The sequence below is a fragment of the Aegilops tauschii genome, chromosome 7 (assembly GCF_002575655.3).
Source record: "Aegilops tauschii subsp. strangulata cultivar AL8/78 chromosome 7, Aet v6.0, whole genome shotgun sequence".
Lineage (NCBI taxonomy): Eukaryota > Viridiplantae > Streptophyta > Magnoliopsida > Poales > Poaceae > Aegilops > Aegilops tauschii.
The window spans coordinates 21,276,583-21,295,769 of NC_053041.3; the positions used below are offsets into that span (position 1 = coordinate 21,276,583).

The 19,187-nt window shown below is 45.9% G+C and overlaps 2 protein-coding genes across 2 annotated transcripts; both read left to right on the forward strand.

Annotated features, from left to right (window-relative positions):
- The first annotated feature begins 10,646 nt into the window (after nucleotides 1–10,646).
- On the forward strand, nucleotides 10,647–11,660 carry LOC109750942 (putative disease resistance protein RGA4). Its single transcript, XM_073502772.1, has one exon. It carries the CDS (start codon nucleotides 10,647–10,649, stop codon nucleotides 11,658–11,660), a length of 1,014 nt encoding a protein of 337 aa, XP_073358873.1.
- Nucleotides 11,661–11,871: 211 nt separating this feature from the next.
- On the forward strand, nucleotides 11,872–12,876 carry LOC109750943 (putative disease resistance protein RGA4). The gene has a single exon (XM_020309862.2). It carries the CDS (start codon nucleotides 11,872–11,874, stop codon nucleotides 12,874–12,876), a length of 1,005 nt encoding a protein of 334 aa, XP_020165451.2.
- The last annotated feature ends 6,311 nt before the right edge of the window (nucleotides 12,877–19,187 follow it).

The window sequence follows — 19,187 nt, forward strand, 5'->3', positions numbered from 1 at the left end:
GAAACTCAGGCCTCAAGTTTTGCGGACCGTCATTGTTCGGGCTGGGGTTTCGACTAAGGGCATCGGCCACTACATTTGCTTTCCCTGGATGGTAGTGAATACCGACATCATAGTCCTTGACCAGTTCCAACCAGCGTCGTTGGCGTAAATTTAGCTCTGGCTGTGTGAAAATATATTTGAGGCTCTTATGGTCCGTGTATATTTCACAGCAATTTCCCAACAGAAAGTGCCTCCACTCCTTGAGTGCATGTATGACGGCTGCTAGCTCCAAGTCATGTGTTGGGTAATTTTCCTCATGTTTTCGCAGCTGCCTGGAGGCATACGCGACAACTCTGCCATCCTGCATTAGCACACACCCGAAACCTTTTCAGGATGCGTCACAATAAACTTCAAAACTCTTGTGTATGTCTGGCACAGTTAAAACTGGTGCGGTTATTAGCTTCTTCTTGAGTTCTTGGAAGCTTTTCTCGCATGCTTCTGTCCATACAAATTTCTTGTCCTTCTTGAGCAACTGTGTTATTGGTTTTGCCACGGTGGAGAATCCTTCGATAAATCTTCTGTAATATCCGGCCATTCCCAGGAAACTCCGCACATCTGTAACGTTGGCGGGTGGCTTCCAGTCAAGTATGGCTTTGACTTTTTCTGGGTCTACGGCCACGCCTTCTTGGTTCAATATGTGGCCTAGGAAACCAACTTGCCTTAGCCAAAATTCGCACTTGCTAAATTTGGCGTACAACTGGTGTTTTCTTAATTCTCCCAAAACAATTCTGAGGTGCTCAGCATGCTCTTCTGGTGTCCTTGAGTAAACCAGAATATCGTCAATGAATACCACAACAAATTTGTCCATGAATTTCATAAACACTTTGTTCATGAGGTGGACGAAATATGCGGGGGCGTTCGTTAGTCCAAAAGGCATCACTGTAAACTCGTATAACCCATATCTGGAAGTGAATGCTGTCTTGGGGATATCTTCTGTCCGTACTTTCAATTGGTGATATCCCGATCTCAAATCAATTTTTGAGAATACCTTGGCTTGTGCGAGCTGGTCAAATAAATCATTTATCCGTGGCATCGGATATTTGTTTTTGATGGTGACCATATTGAGGGCTCGATAGTCTATACACAGTCTCAGTGTCCCATCCTTTTTCTTGGCGAACAACACAGGCGAACCCCATGGTGAGGAGCTGGCTCGAATAAATCCTTTGTCCAATAATTCCTTTATCTGCTTCTTCAACTCCACCAATTCTGAGGGTGCCATTCTATAAGGTTTCTTATAGATGGGCGCGGTGCCAGGTGCTAGTTCAATGCTGAATTCTATCTCTCGGTCTGGTGGCATGCCTGGTAGTTCTTCAGGGAACACATCAGGAAACTCGCATACCACTGGAACTTTTCTCAGTTCTGCAATGTCCATTTTGTTCAGTTTTGGTTGCTGTGATCGTGGCCTTTCTTGAGCGGAAACCCTTATTGTCTTGCCGTGATGGTGAGTGAGAATCACTTCCCGATTGAAACAGTCGATGAATCCTTTGTTGGTGGTCAACCAGTCCATCCCTAAGATGACATCCAGTCCTTTACTCTCCAACACGATGGGATTTGCTTGGAATTGTAGTCCTTCGAACTCAATGACCACTCCTTGGCAGTAACCCTGAGCGATTTGCTTATTTCCGGGGGACTTGATGATCATAGATTTTTCCAAGGGAAGTATCGGAAAACCATGTTGTAAAACAAAACTCTTCGAAACGAACGAATGGGAAGCTCCAGAATCAAACAAAACCGTGGCAGGTACTGTGTTAACAGGGAACGTACCGAGCACGATGTCTGGGGCATTCTGCGCTTCTTCCTTGGTCACATCGTTCAGGTGACCCTTGTTGTGGTTGTTGTTGGGATTGAAATTGTTGCGCTTGGGGGCTGGATTGTTTCCACCATTGTTTGGCTTGGGGGCCGGGTTCCTTGGTTTTGGGCACTGTTTAGCATAGTGCCCTTCTTCACCACAAGCATAGCAGGTGACCCCTAGATGGTATGTGTACTCCTTGTCTCTGGCATGAAACTGTCTGACGGGCCTTGGATCAGCAGTCGTGGATCTCCTTGCTTCTGTCCTTGGAACCCCAGTCTTGCTTCGGTTGTTGCGAGCAAGAGTCGTCTTGTCCCTCTTTCGCTTACGGAGATCTTCCAGACTACGGCGCTCATTCTCCAAGGTAATGGCCTTGTCAACCAGAGTTTTAAAATCCGGGAAAGTGTGTACAACCAGTTGGCATTTTAGTGCTGGTGCCAGGCCGTCCAGGAATTTTTCCATCTTCTTGTTTTCTGTCATATGCTCGTCGTAGGCATAACGGGATAGCTGGGTAAACTGACCATTGTATTCTTTCACTGACATGCCTCTCTGCTTCAGGTCATCAAACTCTCTCTTCTTGATTTTTATGATGCTCCTGGGGATGTGTGCCCCACGGAAGCCTTCCTTGAACTCTTCCCAGGTGATGTTGTGTTCACTAGGATGCATGTGTAGGAAGTTTTCCCACCATGCTGCAGCTGCTCCAGTAAGGTAGTGTGGTGCGTAAAGCACCTTCTCATGATCTGAACACTGAGCAATAATCAGTTTCCTTTCAATGTCACGAAGCCAATCATCGGCTTCCAGCGGCCTATCTGTGTGAGCAAAAGTTGAGGGGTGAGTCTTCTGTAACTCAGATAACTTGGAATGTGGTTGATAGGGCTCACGGTGGTTTCCCATATTGATGGCATGATTCATCATCTCTTGGTGCTGTTGTTGGCTTTGTTCGAAGAGACGGCATACTTGAGATAGGGCTGCTTCGCTGTCTTGTTGACTGGATTGTCCCTGAGTGAAGTTGTTGCTAGTCTGTGTCCCATAAACCTCTTCTGGCTGATTGGGCATGGAGCGAGTCCACGGACGAGACATTTTTCTAGTCTGGGGTATTATTTTGCAAAACCCATGAGAAAAACTGTGTAGCACAAGGAAAATCTTGCAAAGGCAACAATTTAAAAGACCTCAAGGTTTTCAAAGAAAACATAAGCGATTTTGCACGGAAAAGAACTGCTTAGCATATATCTTACACGCGAAAAGCAAACACACGATACAGCACTCAGGATGCGCGTACACATTCCTGACATGTTATTTAGACTAGCGTACTCCTCCGGAAGGCAGCAAACACACCAATACAAACTAGCGTACAGAGGAAACACATCATACAAGCAGACATAACGCGCGGCTACTCGGTGCTCTCAGTCGGAGATGGTGAAGATTTCCTTCCCCTTGCCGATGGAAAGACTCAGTGGTCCAGGAGAATCAACCTCCACCTCCTCTCTAGCTGGCTCCTGGCGCGTAACGCTGCGCTGCGGTGATGGCGCGGGAGCGACAGGTGGTAGAGCGGGTGCGGCAGGCGGTGCAGCTCTGACTGGAGTAGGAGCGATGACTCGGTCGAATTCCTCAGAGGTAGGTAGACGGCGAGCAGTGGCGAAAACGGCCGGTGCATAAGAGGCTGAAGACGAGACGAATGTCAGAGGCGGTGCCGTGTGGAGAAGCTCCTTCCTGCTGGCAGGACCGCCCCGGACTAAGTCCATGCGGGCAGCCACAAGATCGTCCACGAGGTTGTCGAAAGACTCCTCCAGGGCCTTGAGATACTCCACAACCATCTCGATGGCTTCATCTCGCTCTCCCCGATGGCAGGCGAATGCATAGTGACTGGTGTATGGCACATGGCATGGGAGGTAGCGGTAGCGACGAGTCTTCATCGTAGGAAGGATGTCCCGAAGACGAGCTATCGCCTCACGGGCAGCCATCTGCATGGCATGCCTCTCCGTAGGCATGGCCCTTCCCACAAAACGGAAGTGGCGAGCTGCAGAACGTCCTCCCTTGAATTGCACCATAGCTTGGTGCATAGACACGTCGTCGCTGAGCTTGTGCTGATAGAGCGTGAACTCCGGGCGAGTCGCTGGCCCGATCGCGAGCTTGGTGATGGAGACGAGGAGCTTGACAAACCCCTCGGGCACGTTCGTGAACACTCGATTCTCACAGCTGCTGCCAGCCATCTACAAAAGTAGGCAAAAATTCTGAGTAGTCATGTCATAAATTTATGATGACCAACAGAAAATAGCTACAATTGCAAAATGCTGAAAAAGCACAAAAGACGCTAATGACCGATTACCGATCGCACCTAGTGGCCTCCTACAGTCAGCCTGGCTCTGGTACCAAGCTTGTCACGACCGGTTTTTCAATAAAATAATTATTGAGAGACCAATCCCTTTTACAGACCAGTAAGGAAGAATTCCTTCTCACTGGTAGACAATATCTTGGTCACAGAAGAAAAAATACCATGAGTACTAGATATAATACAAGGTTGAGCGGAGACTGCCCAACAATTTATTACATGGACGCCGATAAAGCAAGACGGCGGATAGGGTGGCATAACTACTAACTCACGATAATAACGGTGGTGGAAATATCACCGCGAAGCGAGTGATATGACTCCTCAAGACTACAGCTCTTCGAGCGTCGGAGTGAGGCTCGAGGAGGCTTATTGGGGGTGGCAGAAGCGTATATAATACAAGTGACCAATATCCGGGATCGTGCAGGACTGACTGGGACTCCTCTAGGCGTCGGACGCGCTATCAAACTCTTCATCCAAGAGATCGCCTTCGTCAACATCTGGCCAAATCAACAAGCCAGGTGAGTACTATGAAAGTACTCGCAAGACAGTTCGGACATAAGATATAACAAATGTAACCATGAAGCATATGAACAAGTTAACCAGTGCGTTCAGACATAGAGATAATAAATAATGGGTGCCAAACGAGGGTCTGAATGACTCCTCGAGAGGAAACTGCAAGAATAGTAATACTGGTGCCAAACGAGGGTCTGAATGACTCCTCGAGAGGAAACTGCAAGAATAATAATACTGGTGCTAAATGAGGGTCTGAATGACTCCTCGAGAGGAAACTGCAAGAATAATAATACTGGTGCCAAACGAGGGTCTGAATGACTCCTCGAGAGGAAACTGCAGAATAGTAATGCCACAGTTGGGCGTCGGGGCGACACCACATAAAGGGCTTATATTGCAAGTAATATACAAAACATACCACAGTCGGACGTCTGAGCGACATCACATAAAGGGCTTATATTGTAGCTTAATAATATAGTAGCTCGAGAACATAAATTATTACAAGTACGAAACAAATATGAGGTTAGTCCAGCCGCAGAAATAGCAAATTAAACTGGGTTACCACTTGAGCTTGTTCGCCGGGAATATATTTCCACGAGGATAGATACAGATGTACCGATTACTCTACTTGATCACGGATACGATGACTTGGAAGGATTTGACTCTGCAGAGTTTGTACTTAACCACAGCCAACGGATTTCCGTAGTCACAGGGACTAGTTCCGTTTACGGTGTTTTGGAAGAAACACGTCTAACCAGTACACACCCTTTCAATCTTCCGAAGCCAGGGATCACCCTCGGCAACGTTCAAGAAAAACCTTGAGACGGGGAGGCTACAACCTCGCGTAGCATGGGATCAAATTTCTATACGCGCGCTCTAAGGGGGTGCCCCCCTTCTTGGTCCCAACCGGAAACACCCATGCCCCCTGACCGGATGACTGGCTTTAATCCTGGGCCAAGGAACCATCATCCCGGCCCCTCTGTTTGGTGTGTACACGGAAAGAGGTTACCAACTTACTAAACCGCATCTTGGCAAAGAAACACGTGGTAGCACGGAAGGGAAAAGAACGATAACGTGACTCCGTCCACGTTAACGTCGGAATTTGTCGGATGACGCAAGGCTGGTACCACCTTGCTGCCCTTCATGTCACCACATGATTAGGCCATCTCTCATCAGAGATCATCGCAACTTTGGAACATGCGGGTAGTTGCCTCACAAGCAACGAGGTACTCACCGACACTCATATGCCACGCACAAACTTTCACGCAAACATGTAAAACACCTATCATATCAAAGGTTCAAACATGCTTGCCTGGTTCGGAGAAGTCGGAGTCTAGCTCGGCGAAGTTCGCGGCTCCGTCACCTCTTCCGGAACCTACGGCATAACGAAAACGGGTACTAACGTGAAAACCAACGCGTGCACAGAAACTTCTCCAAAAAATTTCCAAATAAATCCCATAAAAAAACTAGACAAAATTTTAAGACTGTCAGAAAAAGAATCACTCAAAAATTCCTTTTTATTAAAAATTTATAAAGGTTTCTGTCCAGGGACTCATCTGTAATGAAACAGAAAAGTTCCAGGGTTTAAACTGAGAAACCAGAAAATGCTTCGGAAAGAAATGCGCTAGCTAAAGAGGGAAAGCATATTTTGCCCGAAGACGCCAACAGAAAACGGTTCGAGGGAGAATAGAACAGAGGCTGACATGGGGGTCCACATGTCAGGTTTAAAAAGCTCGCCGGCGCCCGAAGACTGCGGTGGACGCCGGCGTCGAACCACGGCGAGTCAGGAGGATCGGAGGGTACCAAGAGCTTCAGCGTGTCCTTCCGCGTTGGTGGGTGGTGGACTCGACCGTCGGAGAGCACCACGTCGACGGCGACACTTTCTCCGGCGGACGGCGGCTCGGGTGATGGTGGGGAACTCCGGTGGTGAGCTGCAAACCTCGAATTGAAGCGCGGGTCAGAAGAGTGGATGCATAGGGAAGCTACTGGCAAGAGATGGGAGGCTGAGGTGCACGCACGGGAGCGAATCGAGCTGGATCCCGTGGCGGGTCGCGGCGGCCGGAGTTGAGGAAGGAGACCTCCTCGGGGCTCTTCCAGTGGCTAGGCGTGCTCTAGGTGGAGTGCAGGGATGGTGTGGGTTCGAGTTGAAGCTCGGGGCCTCTATTTATAGGCGGATCGAGGGGGTGGCCGTGAACGGAGAATCTCTGGCGAGCAATTACGGCGATGTCGTGGATGAGCAGGTGGTTTGAGTGGCCAGGCAGCATCAGTGAGGTTTACTGGTGCCGTTCCACTGCTAAACTGAGTTGGTCTTGGCGTAATGGCGTCGGTCCACGGTGGGGTAGCCGCACGGGCACGTCGGCGGCAGAGAGTGCGCTCTGCGCCCAGCGGTTCACGACGAGGGTGGCAGCGCGTTCTGGGGAGTGGAAGGCCATGCGGCGAGCTCCGGTGGCTTGGGCGGCGCTGGGTGGCGCCGACTGCGCCGCGCCTCTCTCTGGCGGCCGCAAAGCCGCCGCTGGCGTCGGTCACGGGGCGGCGCACCTCCTCCTGCTCGTCGCCGACGTCCGCAAGCGTCCAGGCGCTCGTGCGGTGCAGGAACAAGGGGGAGGGGACGGGGAGCAAGGCGACATCGGGGCACTGTCGAGATCGACAACAAGTTCTGAAGAAAACGACAGTAGCACTGAAATGTTCTCTGAACTTTTCTGAACCTGATTTTGACAATGCACTGCAGGTGTTCGACAGAATGATTTGGCAATGAGAAAAAATTTCCTGGGGCTGGGACTTGGTGAGGTGACCACTCAATGCACCCAGAGGCTGCCTGATTTTACTTGGAATTTTTGGAGAAGGATTTGAATGAATTTCACCAAATTTGACAAATCTGGTCCAAACTTGCAGCAAGTGTAGTTTGAAAAATTTGAACTGAAGACCAGTGGATCTTCATGGATCTTGGTTGAGGGTTCAAAGGACTAGGAAGGGGAATTGGTTTTGGGGAAAAAATCAAAGCAGAGATGGTAGCTCCTTTGTAAATCTCCAAGGGCTAGAATAGAAGGCAGAAATTTATTTGATAAGTTTTAAAAGGAAAAATAATCATAGGGGGAGGTTCAACTTGCTGGATTTGATGCAAAACATGATCCAAAGATGAGGGGCGGGTTAGGAGAGTGGATTTGCACTAAGGCCATGGCAAGAGGGAATTGTTGAAAGTGGTAAAGGATCATTCCAAAAGCCATAGTGCAATTTCAAAGAGATTTTCAAAAGGCATTTTTCTCAAGTGAAAAGCATTTTGCCTTGAGTCTAAATAAAAAGCAAGAACCTCCAAGACCAAAAAAAATCTTGGGTGAATCCAAATAAAACTCTTGCCATAAAAAAAATATTTGAAAGGGAGAGTTCCTTGAAGAAAAATTTAAATCACCTCTCTCAAGTCAAATAAATTTTTGAAAAATCCAAATAAAATTTTGGGTGTCACAATGTTTAAACAAAACTTGTAGTACAAAGATAGTCCACTCTTCAGGTTGCGAATGAGTGTAGCATTGAGTTCTAGGTGGAATTTCAGCTTAACAGTCCTCATCGGAATACCGATATATAAACATGTTCTGAAACCATAGGCAGACTTTATGTGCTATGAGATTTGGTGGGAGATTGTTGAAATTATTGGTCCCAACCCATTTAATAATTCATATTTATCTAATATTTCCTAGAAAATCCCAAAGGCCATGTGGTCCATTCATGAAAAAGGGGTGTGGAGGATGTGGTAGAACAACTTATAAGGTGGGTTGTTCCGGGCTTGAGAAGAGAACACACACGTGCGCGCTCCTTCTTCTCTGTTCGCCTGCCACACACCATGTCGCGCTTTGCACGCGCGTCATGTTTTGTGATCGAGCCAAGCCATGCTAGGACCTATTCCACATGTGTGTGCTGCCTTATTTTTGTCATGCAAGAAAAATAATGTGAAACTTTTTTTCTAGTGGGAGACGAATCAGAATAGTCGCGGCGTACTGTTTCGCTTCCTCTCTCTAGTGGGTGTATGTTTGTCTTCCACTACCGAGGGGTCAGTTGCAACGCGCATCGGCTATAAGAGGTCGCCCCTCTTTCTAGATGAGACACACTTCCATTCTCTCATTTCAGAGTATCACACCGCCTACCTCTTTTCCATCTCGCTTCTCGGCGTGCACCCAGGAGTGAGATAGCAGGCCGTCGAAATCACGCCTCTTGCAATCAGGTATGTGAGAGGGGCGATTAGGTTTTTGAGCAACGCTTCCGCATGACTTTTGGATCTTTTTCAACGTGGCTACAGATGATGAGTTCCCTGCCGACTTCTTACCCAACTCGACCACCTTCTCCACAACATGACCCTGGTGATTGTGTTGTTGTGATTTGCAAACACTTCTTCTTCAATTGTGCTTTATGTTTTATTATCCTCTCCGTTAGGGTTTGCGTTTGGTCTACTAGCAGTAGAAATCGATGTGGATATGATGCTTACCCTTTTTATTCTCTATTGCATGCCTAGATTCAATAATCCGTTTCGTGTTTCAATTGCCATGTCTATCATATTTTATCTACTGTTTTTCTGGTTTAAACTTAATGGAAAATTTCTCAATTATTCAATAGTTTCCCCTACTGCTACCCATCGTTTGCGTTCATGTATCTACAGGTTGGATCCTTTCAGTCTACACTTCTCTTCATTGGCGGTGCTTACTATTCGGATGCGCTGATTTTGGGCCTTAGTATGATGACTTTCCCGCTGTCTACTACAAAAGAGTTTGCCTGGCTCTGACGAGGAAGGTGTGATGATGGTGGCGCGTCGCTGGCTTGCTCCAGTGTTTTTAGTCGTCGCTAGTAGTCTTCAGATTTAGATGTACTCCCTCCGTAAACTAATATAAGGGCATCTACAATGATGGACTCTTATCTAGGCGCTTAAACTGGAAAAAATAAATAAGAAAAGAATTTAAAAGCTCTAAGCGTTATCTAGTCCAATGTTGGTTGCCTCATCTCGTGGAGGAAAAAGGGCAAGCACTCGCTGCCTTGTTTTGTGTCCCTGCGGCATCTGACGCTAGGTATTGAAGACGTAACTGACAATTGGATGGGAAATTTTCCCTAGCGCCTAGCGTTGAAAATGCCTTAAGAGTAATCTAATCGCTCTTATATTAGTTTACGGAGGGAGTATTTTTTTTCTTATGTGTTGTTTGCATTTATCTTGACAATGGATGAATAATAAGATTGAATAAAAAAACATCTTGAAGTTACAACCGATTTTTAAAGGAATTTAATTGTTCACACGAATAAAAGCTACATCGTTGTATTCCCTGAAGAAACTTCGAAATCCAGAAAAATAAAAGAAAACCATGAGAGTTCCCCCAAGTGACGGCGACCGCTACGCCGCCGGTGGTGGTGACGGCGACTCCGCCCGCCGTCTTCGTAACTCGTCGGGCCCCTCGATGTGTCTCCAGCTTTCTACGGGGGCAGCCGGCTCCCTTCCGCGCCGACAGCCTTGCTCCAACATCGGCCGCATCCGCATCGATGGATCCTCCCCCGCATCCGGCGGCTCGGCGGCGCAATGGCGGGTGAGTGACCGACTGCCCCACACCAGCCATTGCTAGGTAGGGGTTTGATTCTTTGCCTTTTGTTCTGAAATTACTGACGCGGAAAGGGATCAACCATTGTCAGGTCTCAGGTCAGATCCCTTTCTTGCCACCCCGGACCAAAAAAGGTGCGGAGGAGAAAGGAATAACAGGGGCCATGGCCGTGGGTGGCTTTGCCGGCGATTGATTCAAGGCACCGTCGGCGAGCCCAAAGCTAAGCATCAGCCTGGCTTGTTTAGCTAGCAAAGCATCCAGATCCATCACTCACCAACAAGACAGAGCACCACATTTCAGCCTAATTGCCACCGCTTTCTCATCTCCTAGCTAGCCTGGAAGCGAAACATACACACTCTCGATTGATTAACATTTCTTTGCCGGTCTTAGGACAAGCAAGGAGAAACCAACCATGGCCATGGTGCTGGACGCCTTCGCGTCCTACATCGCCGACACGATCAAGCAGATGGCGGCGGACGAGGTGGGGATGCTGCTCGGCGTCACCGGGGAGATCGACAGCCTGCAGGACAAGCTGGAGAGCCTCAGGGACTACCTCGCCGACGCCGAGAGGAAGCGCATCATTGACCGGACGGTGCAGGGGTGGGTCACAAAGCTCAAGGGCGTCATGTACGAGGCGACCAACATCCTTGACCTCTGCGAGCTCAAGGCCATGGGTCGGCGGGATGAAGCACCCTCACCCTGCTGCAACCCGCTGCTCTTCTGCTTGCAGCATCCCATGTTCGCCAATGATATTGGCAGCCGCATCAGGAAGCTCAACAAGAGGCTGGACGACGTCTGCAAGCTCGGTGCTACCTTCAGCTTCATCAAGCTGGAGACCTACCAGGACTGCAGGCCCGGACGACCTTCTGCGGCTGACCGGAAGACAGATCCAGTGTTGGAGCGCTCGGCCGTGGTAGGGGAGAAGATCGAAGAGGATACACGAGCGCTGGTGAAGGAGCTGACAAAGGATAATGATGGCATCGTGGTGCTTGCCATCGTGGGTGTTGGTGGGATTGGGAAGACCACCCTTGCCAAGAAGGTCTTCAACCACGAGGAAATTCAACACAAATTTGAAAAGAAGATGTGGCTGAGCGTCACACAAGACTTCAGCGAGGTTGAGCTGCTAAGGTTGGCCATCACCATCGCCGATGGAAAACTCCCTGCAACTGAAGACAAATCTATGCTTGTGCCGGCCCTTCTCAATGCTGTCAGAAATCAAAAGTTTCTTCTGGTATTGGATGAAATGTGGAGTGATAGAGCATGGACCTCATTACTCAATCGTCCCTTAGCTACGGTGCCCCTGGTAGCCGGATTGTTATCACCACGAGAAATGATACGGTTGCCCGAGGCACAAGAGCCAGAGAGCCCTACCACCGCATCGACAAATTACGGCCCCGGCAACGGCGCCAGGAAAGAGCTTAGTTGACGGGGTGTTAGTGCCGCTTACCTCGCCTCCCCGGCAACGGCGCCAGAAAAGAGCTTGATGTCTACTACACAACCTTCTTCTTGTAGACGTTGTTGGGCCTCCAAGTGCAGAGGTCTGTAGGAAAGTAGAAAATTTCCCTCAAGTGGATGACCTAAGGTTTATCAATCAATGGGAGGCGTAGGACAAAGCAAGCGAGAAACCAACCACGGCCATGGTGTTGGACGCCTTCGCGTCCTACATCGCCGACACGATCAAGAAGATGGCGGAGGACGAGGTGGGGATGCTGCTCGGCGTCACCGGGGAGATCGAGAGCCTGCAGAACAAGCTGGAGAGCCTCAGGGACTACCTCGCCGACGCCGACAGGAAGCGCATCACTGACCGAAGGGTGCAGGGGTGGGTCACGAAGCTCAAGGGTGTCATGTACGAGGCGACCAAAATCCTCGACCTCTGCGAGCTCAAGGCCATGGGTCGGCGGGACGCAGCACCCTCACCCTGCTGCAACCCGCTGCTCTTCTACTTGCGGCATCCCATGTTCGCTCACCACATTGGTAGCTGCATCAGGAAGCTCAACAAGAGGCTGGACGACATCTGCAAGCTCGGTGCTGCCTTCAGCTTCATCAAGCTGGAGACCTACCAGGACTACTGGCCCGGATGGCCTTCTGCGGCTGACCGGAAGACGGATCCGGTGTTGGAGCGCTCGGCCGTGGTAGAGGAGAAGCTTGAAGAGGATACGAGAGCGTTGGTGAAGGAGCTGACAAAGGATAATGATGGCATCGTGGTGCTCGCCATCATGGGTGTTGGTGGGATCGGGAAGACCACCCTTGCCAAGAAGGTCATCAACGATATGGAAATTCAACACAAATTTGAAAAGAAGATGTGGCTGAGCGTCACACAAGACTTCAGCGAGGTTGAGCTGCTAAGGTTGGCCATCACCACCGCCGATGGAAAACTCCCTGCAACTGAAGACAACACTATGCTTGTGCCGGCCCTTCTCAACGCTGTCAGAAATCAGAAGTTTCTTTTGGTTTTGGATGACATGTGGAGTGATAGAGCATGGACCTCATTACTCAATCGTCCCTTCAGCTACGGTGCCCCTGGTAGCCGGATTGTTATCACCACGAGAAATGATACGGTTGCCCGAGGCACAAGAGCCAGAGAGCCCTACCACCGCATCGACAAATTAGGGCCCCGGCAACGGCGCCAGAAAAGAGCTTAGTTGACGGGGTGTTAGTGCCGCTTACCTAGCCTCCCCGGCAACGGCGCCAGAAAAGAGCTTGATGTCTACTACGCAACCTTCTTATTGTAGACGTTGTTGGGCCTCCAAGTGCAGAGGTTTGTAGGAAAGTAGCAAATTTCCCTCAAGTGGATGACCTAAGGTTTATCAATCCGTGGGAGGCGTAGGATGAAGATGGTCTCTCTCAAGCAACCCTGCAACCAAATAACAAAGAGTCTCTTGTGTCCCCAACACACCCAATACAATGATAAATTGTATAGGTGCACTAGTTCGGCGAAGAGATGGTGATACAAGTGCAATATGGATGGTAGATATGGGTATTTGTAATCTGAAAATATAAAAATAGCAAGGTAACTAATGATAAAAGTGAGCGTAAACTGTATAGCAATGCTAGGAAACAAGGCCTAGGATTCATACTTTCACTAGTGCAAGTTCTCTCAACAATAATAACATAATTGGATCATATAACTATCCCTCAACATGCAACAAAGAGTCACTCCAAAGTCACTAATAGCGGAGAACAAACGAAGAGATTATGGTAGGGTACGAAACCACCTCAAAGTTATTCTTTCCGATCAATCCATTGGGCTATTCCTATAAGTGTCACAAACAGCCCTAGAGTTCGTAGTAAAATAACACCTTAAGACACATATCAACCAAAACCTTAATGTCACCTAGATACTCCAATGCCACCTCAAGTATCCGTGGGTATGATTATACGATATGCATCACACAATCTCAGATTCATCTATTCAACCAACACATAGAACCTCAAAGAGTGCCCCAAAGTTTCTGCCGGAGAGTCAAGACGAAAACGTGTGCCAACCCCTATGCATAGGTTCATGGGCGGAACCCACAAGTTGATCACCAAAACATACATCAAGTGAATCAATCGAATAACCCATTGTCACCACGGTTATCCGACGCAAGACATACATCAAGTGTTCTCAAATCATTAAAGACTCAATCCGATAAGATAACTTCAAAGGGAAACTCAATCCATTACAAGAGAGTAGAGGGGGAGAAACATCATAAGATCCAACTATAATAGCAAAGCTCGCCATACATCAAGATCGTGCCAAATCAAGAACACGAGAGAGAGAGATCAAACACATAGCTACTGGTACATACCCTCAGCCCCGAGGGTGAACTACTCCCTCCTCGTCATGGAGATCGCCGGGATGATGAAGATGGCCACCGGTGAGGGATCCCCCTCCGGCAGGGTGCCAGAACAGGGTCCTGATTGGTTTTTGGTGGCTACAGAGGCTTGCGGCGGCGGAACTCCCGATCTATTCTTTTCCCCGAAGTTTTTAGGGTATATTGGTATATATAGGAGGAAGAAATACGTCAGGGCAGCCACGAGGGGACCACGAGAGTGGAGGGCGCGCCCAGGGGGGTGGGCGCGTCATCCTGCCTCGTGCCCTCCTCGTTGATTCCCTGACGTGCACTCCAAGTCCCCTGGATTGCTTCCGTTGCAAAAATAACTTTTCCGAAGGTTTCATTCCGTTTGGACTTCGTGTGATATTCCTTTTCTGTGAAAAACTGAAACAAGGGAAAAAACAGAAACTGGCACTGGGCTCTGGGTCAATAGGTTAGTCCCAAAACTAATATAAGTGTGCATAGTAAATCACACAAAACATCCAAGATGGATAATATAATAGCATGAATACTTCATAAATTATAGATACGTTGGAGACGTATCAGCATCCCCAAGCTTAATTCCTGCTCATCCTCGAGTAGGTAAATGATAAAAGAAATAATTTATGAAGTGTGAATGCTAGCAGGTGCATAAGTTTGATCAATGATAATTTCAATCACCTTTTCTAGCATCATTATATGTCATAATAGTAGCTCAACTCATAGAACTTTGCATGATCAAGTAACAAACTATTCACATGTTAAAGTATAGATCATAAACTTTCTTGAAAACTAACAAACCGTGTTATTAGTCATCAAACAATTAAAATTCATCTTATTTTCAGGAAGAGTCTATGTCAGAGCTTTGATTTACCAAACTCCACATACTCAACTATCATTTAGTCTTCCATGATTGCTACCACTCAAAGCATATTTTTAGAACAAATAGTATTCGTCGAACACAGAGAAAGATAGGGGCTTAATATTTCGCCTCCCAACCTTTTACCTCAAGGGTAATGTCAACAGTAATAATTCATGATCAAATATATTTGAATGGCCATATATGCTTACATCTTTCCATCATATGATGCTTGCCAACTAAAGAGTAGGTTGGAATGAGAAGGAATACTATTGACTCTTGCATAAAAGTAAAAGATAGGCCCTTCGCAGAGGGAAGCAGGGATTTGCAGAGGTGCCAGAGCTCGAAGCAAAAACAGAGATGAAAATAATTTTGAGAGGTATGCTTTCATTGTCAACATAACGACCAAGAGTTCCCAATATCTTCCATAGTAGATACATCATAGGCGGTTCCCACGCAGAAAGGTAAAGATTTTACTCCCCCTCCACCAACGATCACACTCCACGGCTTGTCTGAAACAACGGGTGCCGTCCAACTTTCGACAATCCTGGGGGAGTTTTGTTTAAATTATTTGCGAATTTGTTTTTGATCTTTTGATCATAGGACTAGGCATCCCATTTACCAGCCATTTTCTCGTGAATGATGAGCGGAGTCCACTCATCGTGAGAATAATCCACCTAGGATGGAAGATACTGACAGCCCCTAGTCGCTACATGAGCGATTCGGGCATACAAAACAGATTATTATTTGAAGGTTTAGAGTTTGGCACATGCAAATTTACTAGGAACGGCAGGTAAATACCGCATATAGGTAGATATGGTGGACACTCATGGAAGAAACTTGGTTCCAGGAATTTGGATGCACAAGCAGTATTCCTGCTTAGTACAGATATTTTGGCTAGCAAAGGATTCTAAATAGCAAGCACCACATGTTAGAGGATCCATAACAATATAACTTCTATACAAATATACCCAAGCATAACTCATTATGTTGTCTTCCTTGTCCAACTTCAACTAATTTTCTCAGGTTTGAAAATAATTAATGGGGCTCACAATCATAGAAGATGTCCAAGATAGTATATTTATATGTGAAATCTCTCTTCCTTCAATATTCGTTCATGATTTGTTCAAGTGATCAATACAATGTTTGCTAACCTTCAATAAATTTACCACCTCTACTTCTTATATGTGAAGGCATTACTCCCCATGGGAAAGGCATATGAAACATATATAATTGCAGATTTATGACATTCAAATCATTCAACCATTTACTCATAGGGTATAAGCGAAGCACATGAGTAAATGACAAACTACTCCAAAAAGATATAAGTGAAGATCAATGAGTAGTTAAATAATTATGTAGCTATGTGAAGACTCTCTCTCATTTAAGAATTTCAGATCTTGGTATTTTATTCAAACAGCAAGCAAAGCTAAAGAAAATCAAATGACGCTCCAAGAAAAACACATATCATGTGGTGAATAAAAATATAGCTCCAAGTAAAGTTACCGATGAACGAAGACGAAAGAGGGGATGCCATCCGGGGCATCCCCAAGCTTAGGCTCTTGGTTGTCCTTGAATATTACCATGGGGTGCCTTGGGCATCCCCAAGCTTAGGCTCTTTCCACTCCTTATTCCATAGTCCATCGAATCTTTACCCAAAACTTGAAAACTTCACAACACGAAACTCAACAGAAAACTCGTAAGCTCCGTTAGCGAAAGAAAACAAAACACTACTTGAAGGTACTGTAATGAACTCATTCTTTATTTATATTGGCGTTAAACCTACTGTATTCCAACTTCTCTATGGTTTATAAACTATTTTACTATCCATAGATTCATCAAAATAAGCAAACAACACACGAAAAACAGAATCTGTCAAAAACAGAACAGTCTGTAGTAATCTGTAACTAACGCAAACTTCTGGAACTCAAAAAATTCTAAAATAAATTGGTGGACCTGAGGAATTTGTCTAGTAATCATCCGAATAAATAATCAACTAAATAGCACTCTCCAGTAAAAAATGACAGCTAAACTCGTGAGCGGAAAGTTTCTGTTTTTTACAGCAAGATCACATTAACTTCCACCCAAGTCTTCCCAAAGGTTCTACTTGGCACTTTATTGGAACAAAAGCTATATAACATGATTACTACAGTAGCATAATTATGTGAACACACAAAAACAGTAAAGGTAAATATTGGGTTTTCTCCCAACAAGTGCTTTTCTTTATTGTCTTTTTAGCTAGGCATGATAATTTCAATGATGCTCACATAAAAGATAAGAATTGAAACATAAAGATAGCATCATGAAGCATATGACAAGCACATTTAAGCCTAACCGACTTCCTATGCATAGGGGTTTTGTGAGCAAACAACTTATGGGAACAAGAATCAACTTGCATAGGAAGGTAAAACAAGCATAACTTCAAGATTTTCAACACATAGAGAGGAAACTAGATATTATGCAATATGTAGAAGCATATGATCCTCTCTCATAGTAATTTTCAGTAGCATCATGAATGAATTCAAAAATATAACTATCACATAAAGCATTCTTTTCATGATCTACAAGCATAGAAATTACTCTCCACAAAAGCAAATTTGTTCTCATGAATAGTAGTGGGAGCAAACTCAACAAAATAACTATCATGTGAAGCATAATCCAATTGAAAATTAAAATCATTATGACAAGTTTCATGGTTATTTTTATTCTTTATAGCATACGTGTCATCACAATAATCATCATAGATAGGAGGCATGCTATCATCATAATAAATTTGCTCATCAAAACTTGGGGGACAAAAAATATCATCTTCGTCAAACATAGCATCCCCAAGCTTGTGGATTTGAATATCATTAGCATCATGGATATTCAAGGAATTCGTACTAACAACATTGCAATCATGCTCATCATTCAAAGATTTAGTGCCAAACATTATAATGCATTCTTCCTCTAGCACTTGAGCACAATTTTCCTTTCCATCATTTTCACGAAAGACATTAAAAAGGTGAAGCACATGAGGCACCCTTAATTCCATATTTTGTAGTTTTCTTTTATAAACTAAACTAGCGATAAAACAAGAAACTAAAAGATTCGATTGCAAGATCTAAAGATATACCTTCAAGCACTCACCTCCCCGGCAACGGCGCCAGAAACTGCTTAGTTGATGGGGTGTGAGTGCCGCTTACCTAGCCTCCCCGGCAACGGCGCCAGAAAAGAGCTTGATGTCTACTACGCAACCTTCTTATTGTAGACATTGTTGGGCCTCCAAGTGCGGACGTTTGTAGGACAGTAGCAAATTTCCCTCAAGTGGATGACCTAAGGTTTATCAATCCGTGGGAGGCATATGTTGAAGATGGTCTCTCTCAAACAACCCTGCAACCAAATAACAAAGAGTCTCTTGTGTCCCCAACACACCCAATACAATGGTAAATTATATAGGTGCACTAGTTCGGCGAAGAGATGGTGATACAAGTGCAATATGGATGGTAGATATAGGTTTTTGTAATCTGAGAATATAAAAATAGCAAGGTAACTAATAATAAAAGTGAGCGTAAACGGTATTGCAATGCGTTGAAACAAGGCCTAGGGTTCATACTTTCACTAGTGCAAGTTCTCTCAACAATAATAACATAATTGGATCATATAACTATCCCTCAACATGCAACAAAGAGTCACTCCAAAGTCACTAATAGCGGAGAACAAACGAAGAGATTATGGTAGGGTACGAAACCACCGCAAAGTTATTCTTTCCGATCAATCCATTGGGCTATTCCTATAAGTGTCACAAACAGCCCTAGAGTTCATAGTAAAATAACACCTTAAGACACACATCAACCAAAACCCTAATGTCACCTAGATACTCCAATGCCACCTCAAGTATCCGTGGGTATGATTATACGATATGCATCACACAATCTCAGATTCATCTATTCAACCAACACATAGAACCTCAAAGAGTGCCCCAAAGTTTCTACCGGAGACTCAAGACGAAAATGTGTGCCAACCCCTATGCATAGGTTCATGGGTGGAACCCGCAAGTTGATCACCAAAACATACATCAAGTGAATCAATAGAATAACCCATTGTCACCACGGTTATCCGACGCAAGACATACATCAAGTGTTCTCAAATCATTAAAGACTCAATCCGATAAGATAACTTCAAAGGGAAACTCAATCCATTACAAGAGAGTAGAGGGGGAGAAACATCATAAGATCCAACTATAATAGCAAAGCTCGCCATACATCAAGATCGTGCCAAATCAAGAACACGAGAGAGAGAGAGATCAAACACATAG